This window comes from Perkinsus marinus (assembly GCF_000006405.1).
Source record: "Perkinsus marinus ATCC 50983 genomic scaffold scf_1104296937876, whole genome shotgun sequence".
NCBI lineage: Eukaryota > Perkinsozoa > Perkinsida > Perkinsidae > Perkinsus > Perkinsus marinus.
In genome coordinates, this window is record NW_003213671.1 from 11,711 (window position 1) to 28,051 (window position 16,341).

Sequence of the window (16,341 nt, forward strand, 5' to 3'; positions counted from 1 at the left end):
AAATCCGACTATCAGGACTATTTCACGCACGATTATTCACGTCATCTTACTGTCCCAATCCGATGCAGTTGAACCAGTAACCTCGGTGTCGTCGATTCTCCCCTCCTGACCGCTCCTCCCTCACATCACCGGTCGAGTCCAATTCCGCTGCAGCTAGGAGATTCATTTTGATATTCTCCGTCACTTCATATCTAAACAATGGACAAGGTATACATCCCTAGACCTCAACATGTTGATATCATACACCGTCAACCGATGCCATAGAGGCGCGAACAAAAATCAGAACCTTATATCGCCTATTCCAAGAAAAAGGAGACAATATCCACTTCTATAATCGTTTCTTCAGAGGTACAAAACTATAATCAGAGGAACTTCAGAGGATAAATTTTCCGAAAAATCCCATTTAAAGTCGGAATAGACTCCTCCTTCCTCCACGTGTGTTGTATCCATAAACGCCACCACCGCCTGCTGCTGCTGCGGCTGCCCACTAACCTGAGTGGCTTATCATCTCGAGCGTAGTGCATCGGGTCCCGCTCCAAAACCGCCAAGACGTGTTGAGCTGCTACTCCTCGACCATCACGACTCACTACATCTCCAGAATTAACTCTAATCTGATCAACAACAACAACAAAATCCCTTTTAGTATAATGGATAAAATGGCCAGCTTCCAATCGCACATCCCAGGTTCGATTCTATCCATGCCCACTCTCAATCAATTCCAACTAATATTAACAAACGTAAACTCCCACCACCATCCACACTATCAACCATTACCAGCTCTACCGGACAGCTCTAACGCATGCGTGTATCACAAACTCTGTCCCCAATCACAACAGCAGCAATGACTATTACCTGCATATGCAGTGTTGAGTACTGTGTTCTGACAGGATAATGGAAACCCATACTTAGCTTCGCTCCGCTAACAAATTCATCCCCAAGAAGGGACATCAAAAAGTGATGGCACTCATCCAGCATATGATGTAACATTTCCACATGCTTGATAGAATCCAGATCTCGATACGTGTGCAGATACCTGCCATCCATTCGAATCACCCCAACAGGTAAGTCCAATCGGAAAAGAGTTATTCATTCACTTTGAAAAAGCTTGTCTGAATTGTCAATTAAAACCTCTTCCCAAGCTCTCTCTTCTTATAATATCACTCAGCAAAGCCTCCGAGCTCGTACGCACTACATCAGTTGTTGATAGTACTCAGACACTACTACTAATGTTAACAGCGTGGGGGGAATACATGCACATGGTCAACTGCATGTGTTGGTGACAAAATTAAAATTCTGAGGAAATTTCGGGAAATTACCATAATTTTTTGTGTATTTCTACCCGCCTAAATCGTCTGTGGAGAAGTTCACGAGCTCAGTAGTTGAGGAAAGCACTCCTCCACCACCAAATCACTACCCTCCTCCTCCTTCTCCTTCGCTCGACTTGGGAACATCACTGAACCGGAAATCTCCGGGAGACCCAATCGGCGTGTGAAGGTCTTCTACTGTACTAACTTGAACGCCGCCGCCGCCGCCAAACTAAGACAAAAATTACATGAAAACTCCCCCCACCAGGAATCGAACCTCGTAACCTCCCGAATGATAAGGATAATGATGATGACGTGTCGAATCACATCCCCTCGTATCTACAGAAACAAAACAGCATTACCGCACCGCAGCATGAAATTACAACAAGCATCGGAGGACAGTAGTGAATGGGGTTTCACCCTAGTGATATGAAAAACTCTACTGAAAAACCTTGCTTCACATTTCGCAAAAAACGTGTGCGAGCAGTGAATAACGCGTAAAACACGCATTATCAATATTACACGTAATATGTGATACATGAAAAGTAGAATTCCAATAAAACTACAAACGAGTCACTTTCCCTGCAATAACAGCCGCAACATATACTTTTAAGTAGACCCGTCTCGCGAGCTCACGAAAGCAACACCAACAATTGATCAATTTCGTTGATCACCCTCAACGAAGATTAGAGGTTTATCATGTTTATTTTTGTTTTGTTGTTTTTTATAAAACTTCAAATTTATAGACCCAGCAGATACTACTATTACCCCCCTCCTCCTCCTCCTTTCCACTGACAACTTGATTAACCCACTCCTCAACAAAATGCCACAACTCCTCGGGGATCCACCACACCACAAAACGGAATGATGCCGATTCAAAACCTAACAACAACAACAAAATATGGATAACACTTCATATAACTGTCATATATGTTTATATGCCATACCGAAGTGGGAAAATATGCATGTAGTCAACTACATATATAAGCGACTTACTAATAAATAATATATATACGGTTACCTTGTAGTATAATATGATTATTTGTATATATGTAAATAAACTAATAAAAGATATAATATATAAAAGGGTGATTTTAGTCTATCTATACTTATAATATAATAACAAGTTTAAATCTATGATGATGTCATTGCTATTGCGGAAATTTCGAGGATGAAAATTGCGCAAATTCTCAATGGTTTCTTCACACTTCTACCCGAATTCGTATGTAAACTTCCAGTGAGGAGACTTTAGGACATACTAACTTCATCGTCGTATGTATCAAACTCAATAGTAACTTTTTCCCAACATCTTCCGAAATCATCAAGAGAATTCACTTCCCCAGTGATGGACACCACACCTTCGAAACGGAGGTCGACATATTTGTGATCGCTCCGAGTTCGATTTTATTTTACAATTATCATTTGTTTTTGTCAATACATTTTGGTGGTATGAGCATACCCATATTTCCTCAGCAATATTCATCAACTCCACTATTCAGAACGGTGTGCCGATAAACCAACTTATGTAGTTTCACAGGAGAGCTCGAATATCGAACGATCACACGGAGAATCACCAACTAGAAATATATGCTCGCATCGCTTCGCCAATTCAACTTCACCTCAGATGAATGATCAACCCTTACTCATTCCCACACCTTTAAATTTTTACGGAAAAATTTTTCCACGAAAATTAAAAAAAATATTACCATGTCCACTCCGCAAATCCCTAGCGATTGTCGCGACAACCGACGGCTCCTCATGGAACTTCGGATTTGGTATCAAAATGAAGCCTCCACTGTGGAGGTGTGGCGCACGAATGAGGCGACCCACCCCTTCCTCGATGCTACTACGAGCATATCTGAACTCTCCGTGAATGAAAATCTAATATTATAATCATTACGTAGATGTTCCCATCACCAAACCCATCACCACATTCGATATAGGATGCCTCTGATAAAACGGTTTTAACACTAATTGGTGAAACATCGGCGCTTGATAAACATGGTATCTGAGTATCGGAATTAATTACGCACGATTATACACTCCAACCACAAATTCTCCACATAAAACAACTACACATGGCAAATCGATCCCTTTTTCCAAGTCTTTTGTAAAATATCAAGAACTCCACTCCTACTACACAAACCACTTTGTTTGCTCTCCCTGATTCTTATACGATATTGCGATCCTACTCGCAGACCTTCTCAGCAAGAACCACCACGACGAAAATGATAATAAAATTTCCATAATTTTCCCAAAATCCACCAAAAACTCCCGAAATTTTCCCAAAAAAATCCAAATATTACGATTCCGATGGAATACTATGTATCCTCGTTATCCTTCTCTGCTGTTGTCCTCCTCCTCCTCCACCACCTCGACAACTGCTACTCATCTTATCCCCATCACCGCCGCTTAACATTGGTGGTATTCTCTCCACCAATTCCTCTTCCATATGGGAGAACGCCAACGCCGCTGCTGGCGTCATATCTCCTGACCTTTCGTGGATCCTCAATCCTCTCAACAACGTATCAGTTGGTGAATCTCAGCAACAGGAGGTGACGACGACGATGATGATGTCATACCAAACTTAGTATTGCAACTCATCACTGAATGATACGACTGGCACCCTTCCCCAGCAGCAGCACAACACACCTGATAAGGAGGAGAAGGAGGAAGCGCAGCACTCTATGAAAAGCTACTATTTACAAACTCAATTGGATGCCATCACTACTGGTAGAAGGTGAAATACTTTCATACCAACTACTATTCGTTGCAACTCTAATAGGAGTCAATCATATACAACAATACAGACAGCCTCTTTATAACTACAAACACCAGTTCGCGGAGGAGTGGTAGTATGCAGCAGCAGCACCACGCGATGACAATAATCTCGCTCGACTAGCGATGGTCTTAATAGCGATGCAGTGCAGCATATTTTCGTGGCGCGTGACAAATTATAACAGCAGTCAACAATAGCCACAGCTTGAGCTCACCGGCGGCGCACGAAAACTATTTCCAATTTGAATATTTCCGCGGCGTGCGCGAAATTTTCAGGGCAGCCTAACGACCCACTAATTATTCCAGTACGAAAATAAGTAAATAATTTCCACTTCGCTCCGCCGACTACAAATATACACAGAAACAGCAATCTGGATAATCAAAACAGCTAGAGATCGACAACGCATGTAGCGCGCGCCCAGCTGATCGATTTGTACTAAAATGGTGACAGTATCATATGAGGAACATAGCAGGTAAGGAAAATAGCAAATTTCGAGTAATACTAGCAATTATAATTATAACAATAATCATCATCACTATAACCAGGCAGCAATGCGTACGATCGGTAAAGTGGATAAAACAACGGCCAAGTTCTCATCCTTCTTAAGAAGGTCTAATAATACAACAACAAAGAGAGCCATTTCGAAAGGCCCTCTCCCTCCCTCTCTATTACCTCCACAGACCCTTCACTAACATCATTAGCTTCTCGTCGACTCGGCCGTAGCATCATCATACCACCACCAGGAGGAGACGGTGTTGCACATATTCCTGAATAGGGTACTACTAATAATACACTCCTTCGTGAGTATGTAAAATTAAAAAACCAAAACTAATTTTCTACTTACAAATACCATTACTAGGAGAGCTCAAACTTAAAGTAAACATTGGAGTTTCACGGCCACTCCAGTGATATGAAAAACATATTTCACGACTACTGCATATCACCACGAATATCGCGTTTTTCACCGAGTTTACGACGCCACTTCACGTAAAACGGGTTGCGAAACTCCATTATATATGAGGACCTTCAACCAGCTGCAAGAATGCTGTGAATACTTTTTTCACCCCAACCCCTACGACATGCATATATTGTCAACCACGTAAACTGTTCGACGAAAACTATGCAAATTTCGGGAAATTTTCCCACAAAATTTCTCCCCACAATTCCACATCATGAAATGCTTTCACCATCGAAAAAAAATTCACAGCATGAAAAATCTTTTTTTCCAACAACAACATCACCATTACTACTACCATTTGCCACGAGAAGGCCTTCATCATATTCATCAAGCCCAGCAAGATACGCATTTCTCTCGAGCAGCTCAGCCGTCTGAAACGTATCTTATGGTTGAGCACACAAGATACAAAATAGGTCACCTTAGTGTCTTTCAACAACTCCGCTTCAGATGTGCTGTCCAATCGAGGGAAATCCACAATACCTCCCATCGAACAGTTCAATAACCTAAAGAGAAAAAACATGAAAATCATTAAAAAAATCCGAAAAATTCATAAAAAAACCATCAAAAAATCATGAAAAAATCACTAGAAAAATCATAGAAAACAAAACAAAATTTTTGATTTTTTTTCATGCGATTTTTTGGTAAAATCATGAAATTTCATCGCGATGATAAGGCGGTATATGCCTACCTTGAGAAATCATCGACATCTACTCTGTGCGTTCGCCCCGGATCGAACCCTGCAGCCTCGAATATTCTCTTCAATTCTCTACCACCACACCCAAGGACATTCAATAGATCTTCTTTAGTAACATATCTACACAATTCAACCTCATCACCAATTTCGTGGCGCGCGACATTCTCCTACCCCTTCCTGTCAACATCAAAAGCCTCGTAGGCGCTTCGAATATCATCCGAATTCCACCGCCATACCTCGTCGCCGCCGCTCGAGTCAGGGGGCGTATCTTAGGTTACCCACAACAAGATACAGATTAGGTCCACATCAGGCCTACCATCAATTTCCCTATTCCTCAACGAATACACAGTTGCTGCCAAGAAGTCTCTATAGTGAATCACTCGCTCCGCTTCTGTTGCCTAAAAAAATATCTTCGTGCCCCGCACGCATGTCACAGAGAAAAAGATTCTTCCAACCCGCACTGTGAATAATGCAGCTCCACTAACACTAGTGCAAAATATATTCCATATTTCATCTCGCGTAAAACGCGTAAAATACATGACACATTTTTCATGTGTTGTCCGATACCATTCGCGAAGTGTCTTCAATTCACTTCATATCATCGCCTTTTTCACAAAAACTATTATACCAACCGGCGTAAAACCGGTGAAACTCTCTTATATTAAAACCCCCTACCGCCGAACTCGAACTGCTGATTTCCCCAAATATTTTCTCCGCTTCGTGTTCGCTCATGTCCACATGCGATCGCACAGCGTCTTCAAACTCGGCAAGAGTTATCACTCCTGAAATAAAGAAAAAATATGCCCAAAAAACTTGGACCTAATCCGTATCTTATCAGCTGCAACCTAAGATTCGTCCATATAGACTTTGAAAATATTCAGTTTCACACGTAGCCGGTGATTTGAAAAACACTAGTGAAAAATATATTTCACGACTACTGCGAATATAGCGTTTTTCACCGAGTTTCACGACGCCACTTCACGTAAAACGTATCGTTAAACTCCAATGACATGTTCACATTACAAAGCGAGTCGACAAATTAACACCTTATAAACATGATTCAGAATCTTCGTACGTCAAAACTCCATAGAAATTTTACGGAAATTTCACGGAATTTTCCCAAAAAAAATCCCCCATTTTCACCATCGTTATTGGTATCCATTCTCCTGAATGCCGCTTCCATCGACTTTAGATTTTCATCAATCCCTTCAAACTCATCTCCTCTTTTCTGCGCTATCAAACCAAGTGCTGCCTGAATACGACAATCAGTGGAGTTTCACAGCCACCCTAGTGATATGAAAAAAACATATTTCACGACTACTGCGAATATTGCATTTTTGCACAGTCTCTCGACGCTACTTCGCGTAAAACGGGTAGTCGTGAAACTCCGTGAACTAATCCTACTCGAAAACTACATTTTCTCGCGGGTGAATGAAAATGATAAAATTCATGTAAAATTTATGATTTTTTTTCCAAACTTCACATGTAAAACTCACTTGTCGAAATCCCATGTCCCAACATCATCCCAAAAATCACACAAGTTAAAAATATTAATACTTCTCGTCGTGGGTAAATAATAATAAAATTTTACGTAGAATTTAATCACCAAAGCTACCCACGACACGCAAAATTTTTTCCAAAAAAATTTTTCGAGTCAAATCTTTGTTATCCTCTTCACAAGATGTACAAAAACACAAAAAATTAATAAAAAAAATCCCATCCTCCACAAAAATAAACTTTTTCAAGAACATACAAAATGCCTTACCCGTTGTATTGCCGAGCATTTCGTAAAGGCGTGCATCGTCCTCAGAATTCCCGTATCAATTTCATTCGGCGCAGTATTCAATTGCAATATATCCGTACCTAAAAAAATCCAAAAAATGCAAAAAAATATCTGAATTTTCCCAATCGTCCATTTTGGAAATTCACCGGTAATTTTGAAAACACTATTTAAAAACATATTTCACTCCGCGGGAAAAAACAATTGTGTTATCAGTTACGGAAACATACACATGGAGTATTGCAGGACTTCACGTTAAACGGGTTGTGACGAAACTCCATTGTAGTATGTATAAATCTTTAGTCTCATATGCTGCTTTCCTCGAAGTGTCAATCGGAGTTTCACGACTACCCGTTTTACGTGAAGTGGCATCGTAATACTCTGTGAAAACGCGATGTTATTCGCGGTGATATGCAGTAGTCGTGAAATATGTTTTTCATATAACTAGGGTGGCCGTGAAACTCCATTATATTTTCTGATAAACTGCTGCGCAAATTTACATCATCAACATTACAGATCTCCGGAAAAGTATCCCTTCTTTGATTGATAAACGTTTGAAGTTTGCAATATGGGATACTACCACACAACTGCGCACGCTGCGATAATGCAATTTACATTGGAGTTTCACGATTACCCGTTTTACGTGAAGTGGCGTCGTAAAAAACTCGGTGAAAACGCGATATTCGCGCCCTGTAGCAGCCGTAAAATATGTTTTTCACTAGTGTTTTTCATATCACTAGGGTGGTGAAACTCCATTAAAATTTTCCCGAATTTTCTCGATTATCCATTTTAAAAATTCATAAAATATCAATCGATACATGCCACATAAAAAATGACAATCTCAACAAGTTTCCAAAAATATCAATAAAAAATGTCGCCCCCGCGGATCGAACCTCCGCGATATTACTTCCGCACCATTCGTGCTGCAGCGCTTCCCTCGCCGTCAATCTTCTCGATGGATCCCGACATATCAATTTCCGTATCAAATCTTTTGCGCTCCAAGATATACCATCCCATCTAGATCCGCTCAACTTCAACGGTGCATGTCGAACAGCCTCAGCCTACTCAGAAAAAAATATTAATTTTCCGGAAATTTTCCCAATTTTTTTTACAATTTCACCATCATCAGCACCATCAAACGGCGGTGTGCCATTCAGCAGCATATACAGTATAACCCCAACCGACCACATATCGCATTGAAGGCCATACCTTCCCTCGAGAACCTCAGGAGCAACATAATGAATCTGACATGGCAAAAATATTTCACCTGTTCATACCACAATTCTCGCAATAATGAAAAAAACAACTGGTGTTGGCGGAAAATTCTTCATTTTTTCCAAGAAAAATTCTCCTCAACCAAAAAAAAATAAAATTTTCATTCTTTCCGCAAAATTTGTGTAAAATTTTCGCAAAATTTTTACCGATCCCATAGCAGCCGTCAAAGGGCAATCGCCTTTTTGATGCACAATCGTGCCAAAACCAAAATCGCACAGTTTCAGCCGAGCATCTGCCGTATCATCCGTGTACCTAAAAATACCGAAAATTCCTCAAATTTTCCGGAAAAAATTTTTTTCTTACACAAAATTTTCCAGTTTTATATCGCGATGGCAGATATTCAATGAATGCAGGTAGCTCACAGCGTAAAGAATATGCCGTAAAATCTTGGCCGCATCGCGCTCACTGTAACGATTCAACTTCGCAAGTCGCTCGTATAGTTCACCTAAAAGATATTTTTCCTGCCCGAAACGTAGGATACAAAATAGGCCCACCACCGGTACAAGCTTCCATCACCAGAATAATTCTCTCTCCTAATTCTTCATAAACTTCGTTCAAAAGCACCTATAATTAGCGGAGCGAAGCGATTCATGTTTACCATTTTCATTTTTCCTACTATGTTGGGATGCGACAACGGCAAATAAATATTAATCTCGTCGTAGAGCATATCCCTTTTGACGGGGCTTAGGTTGTGCAAACTCAGGAATTTAACCGCTACCTGAAATGGCCAATACCATCACTGGAGTTTCACCACCATAGTGATATGAAAAAAACACCAGTGAAAATATATTTCACGACTACTGCATATCACCGCGAATATCGTCTTTTTCACAGAGTATTTCACCACTTCACGATGATGAAAATTAGGAAAAAATCGTTTTTCTAGCGGAAAAAATTGCCGGTGATTTTCATTGTTGCAAGTAGACACGAAAAATATCAAAAAAAATTTTCCAAAAAACCAACAATACACCCTGATCGTCCTTAGAAATACCAGCATCCACTTACGGGGAAAAATAAAACCCCAAAAATTAATTTCCCGAAAAATGATATCCAATCACGAGAACTCTCATAGGCAAGTCGAAACGCGACGAGAAGCCGAATCGTATCTTTTCCAAAAAAATATACTCCGAAAAAATTTATCAGATTCTCCCAAAAAGTCAGCAGTAACTCCAGTATTTTTCGCAACAACACGAAAATTCCCGGAAGTTCTCGGAAATTTTCGTGTGTGAATTTCCATAACTCACGAGGTGTAGTAACGCTCACCCGATCTCCCGTAATCCTATCCTTAGCCAGCCGAACTGCACCGTTCATTCCTTCTCCCAAAATGCCACCATCTTCTGACGAGATCAACTCGTATCTAAAATTAATGGAGTTTCACCCGCTTTACGTGAAGTGGCGCAAAACTCCGTGAAAAACGCGATATTTGCGCCTTGCAATAGTCGTGAAATATGTTTTTCACTCGTGTTTTTCATATCACTAGGGTGAAACTCCAATATATGATGGTAATATGAAGTACAGATATATATAATCTAATCTCATTATTTTATCATACATATATAAGTTTTAATCTATCAAGATGGTATCAGTCCCTTCATAAATACGATATATATGAATAATGTTTAATACACTTATAAATAAAATTTCGATCGACCATAATTTTGCTAATTTACTTCTTGTCGAAAGCTCCAGGAGTGCTGATCATTCGCCCTCGATCAAGCTGAGGTAACGAGCCTGAATTTCGGATCTGAAAACAAAAATAACACAAAAAAACTCCGCTCCGCTAAACCCCACTATCACTACCATATCCAGGAAACTATCACTACTCGAGCTTTTCACGTCAGCCTTCAGGCCGGCTCCTTCCGTAACTGCACCACAAATTTGCGGACCTTCGTCGGGAGGGCCGATCTGGACAGATTCAACCTGAACAAAGCACGCTTTCTATTAAAATGCCATCGAAAAAAAATCTGGAAATTTTCGATGATGATAGTTTTTCCGATTTTTTCAGACTGTATGCAAACGATATCACATAAAGGAATTTCCCATAATTTCCCAGAAATTCCCGGAAAAAAATCCGCAATCCGCAATTGTGAATATTATTGGCGTTTCACCCTAGTGATATGAGAAACACTAGTGAAAAACATGTTTCACGACTACTGCATATCACCGCGAATATCGCCTTTTTCACCGAGTTTTACGACGCCACTTCACGTAAAACGGGTTGTGAAACTCCACTATATGAGAAAAACGCCGAATGAAAACCATCCTCGAATTTCACATACCAAGTTTCAATTCATGTCATACCGTTCGAGCCACTCGACGCACTACAAAAACTAATTTTCCGAAAATTTTCCAAAATAATTTCCCACATATTTTCCAACCCCGTACCCTCGTGCTTTCATCAACCTTAGAAATTTCTCCACTACAGAATTGCGATGAAGTTGACGCTTTTACGGAGCTCTCAGCCAACTCTGGCTCAACGCCTAAATATAAAATACTACATTGCGCACGCGTGCAAATGTGGTTGTTAGTACTGCTGTCGGATTCAGGCGATCTCTGCCGCTTTCCGACCCCTAGCGCTTCTCCTCCGCTGTCAAACTTCTCCTAAAAATACGAAAAAAAGATAGAAAATTTCCGCAGAAAAGTTCGCTCATCACACCAAGTTGAGCACAAATTTTTCCTTTTCACAAAAAAATATGGGAAATTTTTCCCTCCTTACTAATTTTTCCCGAAAATCAATAATTTTCTGTTTGCATATTTCCTCCAACCCTCCACACCGCATTTCCTTAGCAAGCATATACAACACGCTCAACCTCTCCGGTTCAACATGTACAGGCTGACCATATATATACCTAAAATGCCAAACATGAATCGCTTCGCTCCGCCAACTACCACTTCCCACCTCAACAAGCACGATACAGCCCAAGTCGGAGCAACGTCCGTAAAATCCAATCGACGCACTTCTGCTGATTCGTCCGAATTTACTTTCTTCGTTTCTCCAAAATCTTCAGAACTGGAATCAGCAGTAGTGCAACTACTGGTTCGTCTAGGATCTATCTTCTTAATTAAAGCAGGGCACCCGGCAGCTAAAATACACCTAAAAACGACACCTGCAAGGATCGAACCCGGGACCTCTCGCATACTACTTATGTGCCGGCAGTACGCTCGCCCGCGCGCCCACATATTCTACAGTATAGATCCATACATCAGCAAGCTGTCCGTTATGCTCAGTCAGCATACTCCAAAGACGATCGAGCTGTGAATTCAAAACCTGCGTAATAAAAAAAACCTTCGCTGTGCGTAAAGATATCCGTCCCCAACCGCTCAGCTCGAAACCTTAAAATTCTATCATACGAGAAAATCACAAAAAGACTTCTCAAAGAAAGAAAAAAAATTTCCTCCAAAGAATACCACCAACATGAACTTATTCGAGAATAGTTATTCCTTATTATTACGTATTAATACTATTCCTAATTATTATTACATTAGTAGGAGCTCTAAAGGTGACTTCCTCCTGCTGCTGCTGTTGTTGTTGGATATCTGATGATGATGACGGTTCTGGTCCTTCCCGTAACTGTATTGATACAGTCGGCATCGATGATGATGATGACGAGGATGCTTTATAAACAAGGAAGAGGAAGAGGAATGGGAACAACTCTGATGAGGCCGCCGGGTGTCGAATATCAACAACATCATACTATCTACACCTAATCACCGTCACGCGCCATGAAATTCTTTCATATGCTCAACGAGGCAGACAGTGGTGTGTCCGCAACAGGAGGCTATTACAACGATCAGCTACTCAGGTTGATTAATCAACAACAGTTGGTAAAGAATAAAAAAGATTAGAATTTTCCGGAAAAAGTAGGTAAATTATTGGAAATTTCCGCAAAATATTAAATTGTTCCACAAGCTTCTTCTGATACACATTCTTGAGAAACGACCAACTGCTCCGACCAACACTCCGCTAATAACACAGTACAGATGCTCATAACACAAGGAACAAGTCAGCAAGTAGTAGCATGACCATCATAATCATGTTACATTGGGTAGCGATGCTCTGTCCATGAGTTTCCTATGAATTGTATAAAACACAGCAATGAGGAGAACCAAACACACTGCTAGTAGAACAGCCCTGTTGAGCATCACCCTGCGTGTCAGACTTTGGATGGCTCGTCGGGCCAGAGTCAGTTGCTCGTCGAGATCACTAAAATGCTCTCTCGTCTGATTGATGACCTCACGTTGGTCCCTGGCAAAACATCACTAGTAGGATTAGAACTCGCGACCACACGATAGAAAGCATATACTTCTACCACTACACCACATCCCCACGTTAAATCTCGCATGACTCCCAAGGCCACATCTTCAGTCTCCAATACTGTCCTTTTAGCATCCTCCAACTTCTGATTCCCTTCCTCTAGCCTAATCATCAGAAAATAGCCAATGACTATAACGTCCATTTCTAATACCACAAAATGTCAGAAGTAAACCCTCTAGACACACAAAGCGTTTATAATAATACGTTTTACATTTTCCCAAAAACTACTTTCTGGAGACTTTGAGCAAACCGTCACGCTCTGTAGTCGCCTCCTCCTCCCCTCCCGAACACTGACGACGTTTGTGTGAAAAATCAACAACCATTAAAACTGACTGGAAAAAATCGCCGCGCAGGGTATAACACAAAACCTCATTCAGTAGATCAGTTTTGTTATACAGATTGAATATTTCTACGCTCGATACCTCATCGAGATCAGACCCACTACGCACAGCGCACCAGTGATAGCAATTGCTGCGAGAATGGTGGGAGACCAGTGAGCCGGACAGAGCATCCACCTAGTAGAGGAAAAATACTGAGAAATTTCCGGAAAGTTCATGTTTGGTTTTTCAACACATCTAGCCGAAATCGTATGCTTTCGGCTGGGGTGAGCTGAGCGAAATTATCGCAGCTGTTGAATCACGCTGATTATCCTCTAGTGATTGTCACTGGAGAATAATACGAAATTATAGTAAACGGATGTTATCAACGATACAGCATTGTGGGATTCGACATATGAGTAGTGCAGATGCAGAGCAGTTCAATCAACGAGAATTGGGAAGTAAGAAACGCACTGTGAAAAATAAATCAACTCGAATGCATTTCGTAAAAGTTGACTGATGAAGTGATTTATCTTTTTCACAGATGTTCGAGTAGTTCCTCAATTCATCGTGTTCCTGTCCGATTTTCCCTATTATATTACATAAGACTATCTCCCTTACTGCTATCACTAGGGAGAGTCGGCAAGTCGCCAGTCATATCGCTGAAGGGGCATTTAGCACCATCAGTAGCAGCGAGGCCTGTAGATAAAACGTCACTGCGCCACGAGATTATGCATCCTACCTGAGAATGGGCATCTGGGGACGTCCTCCGCTTTTCGGTTGGTTAAATTGGTCTCCTCCTCTTCCCTCTCATCGGCTTTCTCAGGCATCATAGTTTCCTTTGGTGAGCTGGACATAATTACACAGGAATAATAGAGCTGGTAGAGTTGCACAAAGTTCCCACGCGCCAGAAAATTCATTCAAGCAGCTCCCAGTTAGTTCCTAGCGTACTTATCGCTAGTGTGATGGAGAAATGTGAGTTTTCGGCTTCGACGATCTTCGCTATATTGTGGTAGTAATCTCGCTCGCCATGAACGCATATTGTACGTGGAGTAGGAGGTGAAAACCTAAGCGAGGCGCGTAGCAAAAGTCTAAGCGTGATGAAATGGGGCGTTGCGGACGGCGGGAACCTAAGCGAGTTATCCACCAGATTGTGCTCACCGTAACTAGTATATCGCTCTCGCGAGATCACAGGATATGGCGTCTAATATGTATACGTCGGAGTCCGACGTATACATATTATCGGCCACTGACCCTACGGTCCTGACAGGACTTCCATAGAACAAGCTGCTTAGCGGGACGTTCTTGTGAATAATCTTGCCCCTCTATTACCCCTACTACTACTCTTATACCTCTACTCTGACAATCCCCCCCGTTACTCTTCTTGACGCTGAGTAGTGGAGGGTTACTGGTAGTGGTGTGACATTAGTTACCTCGTTACTAATGAGTCGTTAGGCACGGCTTGTGCAGTGAGTGGATCAGAATCAGTCACGAAAGATGAACCCAGCCAAACCGAGAACGACGGTTAGCCATAAGAGCTCACGGTGAGCTGCTCACCCAATGGGTCGATAACATAATGTTATTAACATTATCCGTAGTAAATGAGGAGGCTTTCGCATCCGAGTAGATCGGATCTTCATATTAAAGGACGTCAGGCGTAATCAGGTCGAGAGTACCATTCTTAGTGAACTGCCTTGGATGATAGGGAATGAACAACCGAACGAGTTATTTGGAAGTTTCTAATTCAAACGACCTTACTGACATTCAGAGGTCTCATGACCTCGATGCCGGCTAGAACCTGTTCTTGGGTGGACAATTATTGCATTAAGTTTCAACTAGAAAGGTGTACTAGTTATTCATCTACGAATAATAGAATAGGCCCTCACTCGGTATCATTCTCGTAGATAGTGACAGTTGGTGATCGTAAGTTACGATTGTTACGATTCGTAACAATCGTAACGGTTAAATCACAAACAGTTGTTTATTTTCCCTCACTTAGTGAAGCTCACCAAGTTAGTGACACAAACAGAAAAAGTGAGTATTGAGCCGCTATCAGCCCCATGTTGACCATGCATGTTTTTCATGCAATCAACTGCAACAATCAACTTTCATGCAATGTGTTCCGAAAGAGTCTCCAGCCTATTCTCCTTCATAACCCTCCTGGAGAATATTTTATCCCAAGTTTATATGACCAATCTATACTAACAACACGACACCAGAGCATCTGGTACTGTAAATAAGATCTTTCTGAGGCTTAGCAATAATATTCTAGAGTGAACTATCACTCACGTTTGCCCGAGCGCAACATTCACAAGGAGTCCGAATAGACTGCCGATGAAAATGCCGTTGATAAGAGCGAACCCCATGGTGTAGCCCGCCACCTCCTGCTCAGCCTTGTCTTGGGAAACGCGCTGTGGACCATAAGCCATAGCAAGAGTAATACCGAAACCGTTAGTAATTGCTATCAGCGCCATCTCGATGTGTTTGAACCAATCGAACGAAAATGGTGCAATAGACTGATAGACAGTCGTACAGATGAATAATGGGATGAATAAGGCACGCAATGCGATGAAAACCATGAGCGCTCTCTCAGATAGGCTCAATCCAATTGAAGGTGCGAAACGACCGACCGTATCGAGTACTTGGAAATTGTATATTATTTGTGGTACGAAGCCAGTATTATTGGGATTCGACGATGTCCAGAAGACGATCTGCCCAGGAAATACAACAAAGAGAACTGCCAGACCCCCCCAGGCACATAAAGCCATTGGTAGGACTGCGAGAATAATACGATGGACCGGTCTTCGAGTTTGACGTGTTGTGAGTGCGTCATGTTTACGCCTTTCTTCGATCTTCAACACTTCAACCATATAAGATGCTTAACTGTCCATGCATGGAGCATTGGAACAATCATCATCG

The 16,341-nt window shown here is 41.4% G+C and overlaps 3 protein-coding genes across 3 annotated transcripts; all 3 read right to left on the reverse strand.

The window, feature by feature from the left end:
- Positions 1–1,499: 1,499 nt before the first annotated feature.
- Pmar_PMAR009408 (calcium-dependent protein kinase, putative) lies at positions 1,500–13,428 on the reverse strand (the record flags this gene model as incomplete). The annotated part of the gene is made up of 31 exons (XM_002782972.1): positions 1,500–1,536; positions 1,570–1,643; positions 2,104–2,186; positions 3,011–3,185; positions 4,756–4,850; positions 5,337–5,412; positions 5,460–5,544; positions 5,730–5,855; positions 5,907–6,003; positions 6,052–6,133; positions 6,411–6,517; positions 6,879–6,987; positions 7,501–7,598; positions 8,423–8,576; positions 8,628–8,759; positions 8,937–9,042; positions 9,094–9,235; positions 9,285–9,354; positions 9,407–9,508; positions 10,054–10,147; positions 10,461–10,534; positions 10,591–10,710; positions 11,176–11,270; positions 11,322–11,391; positions 11,507–11,639; positions 11,690–11,884; positions 11,934–12,058; positions 12,272–12,361; positions 12,937–13,036; positions 13,120–13,209; positions 13,334–13,428. 31 exons carry the CDS (start codon positions 13,426–13,428, stop codon positions 1,500–1,502), a joined length of 3,231 nt encoding a protein of 1,076 aa, XP_002783018.1.
- Positions 13,429–14,020: 592 nt separating this feature from the next.
- Positions 14,021–14,279, reverse strand: Pmar_PMAR009409 (hypothetical protein; the record flags this gene model as incomplete). The annotated part of the gene is made up of 2 exons (XM_002782973.1): positions 14,021–14,121; positions 14,165–14,279. 2 exons carry the CDS (start codon positions 14,277–14,279, stop codon positions 14,021–14,023), a joined length of 216 nt encoding a protein of 71 aa, XP_002783019.1.
- A 1,428-nt stretch (positions 14,280–15,707) lies between these two features.
- Positions 15,708–15,896, reverse strand: Pmar_PMAR009410 (hypothetical protein; the record flags this gene model as incomplete). The annotated part of the gene is made up of 1 exon (XM_002782974.1): positions 15,708–15,896. The coding sequence occupies one exon, from the start codon at positions 15,894–15,896 to the stop codon at positions 15,708–15,710; it is 189 nt and encodes a 62-aa protein (XP_002783020.1).
- Positions 15,897–16,341: the final 445 nt, after the last annotated feature.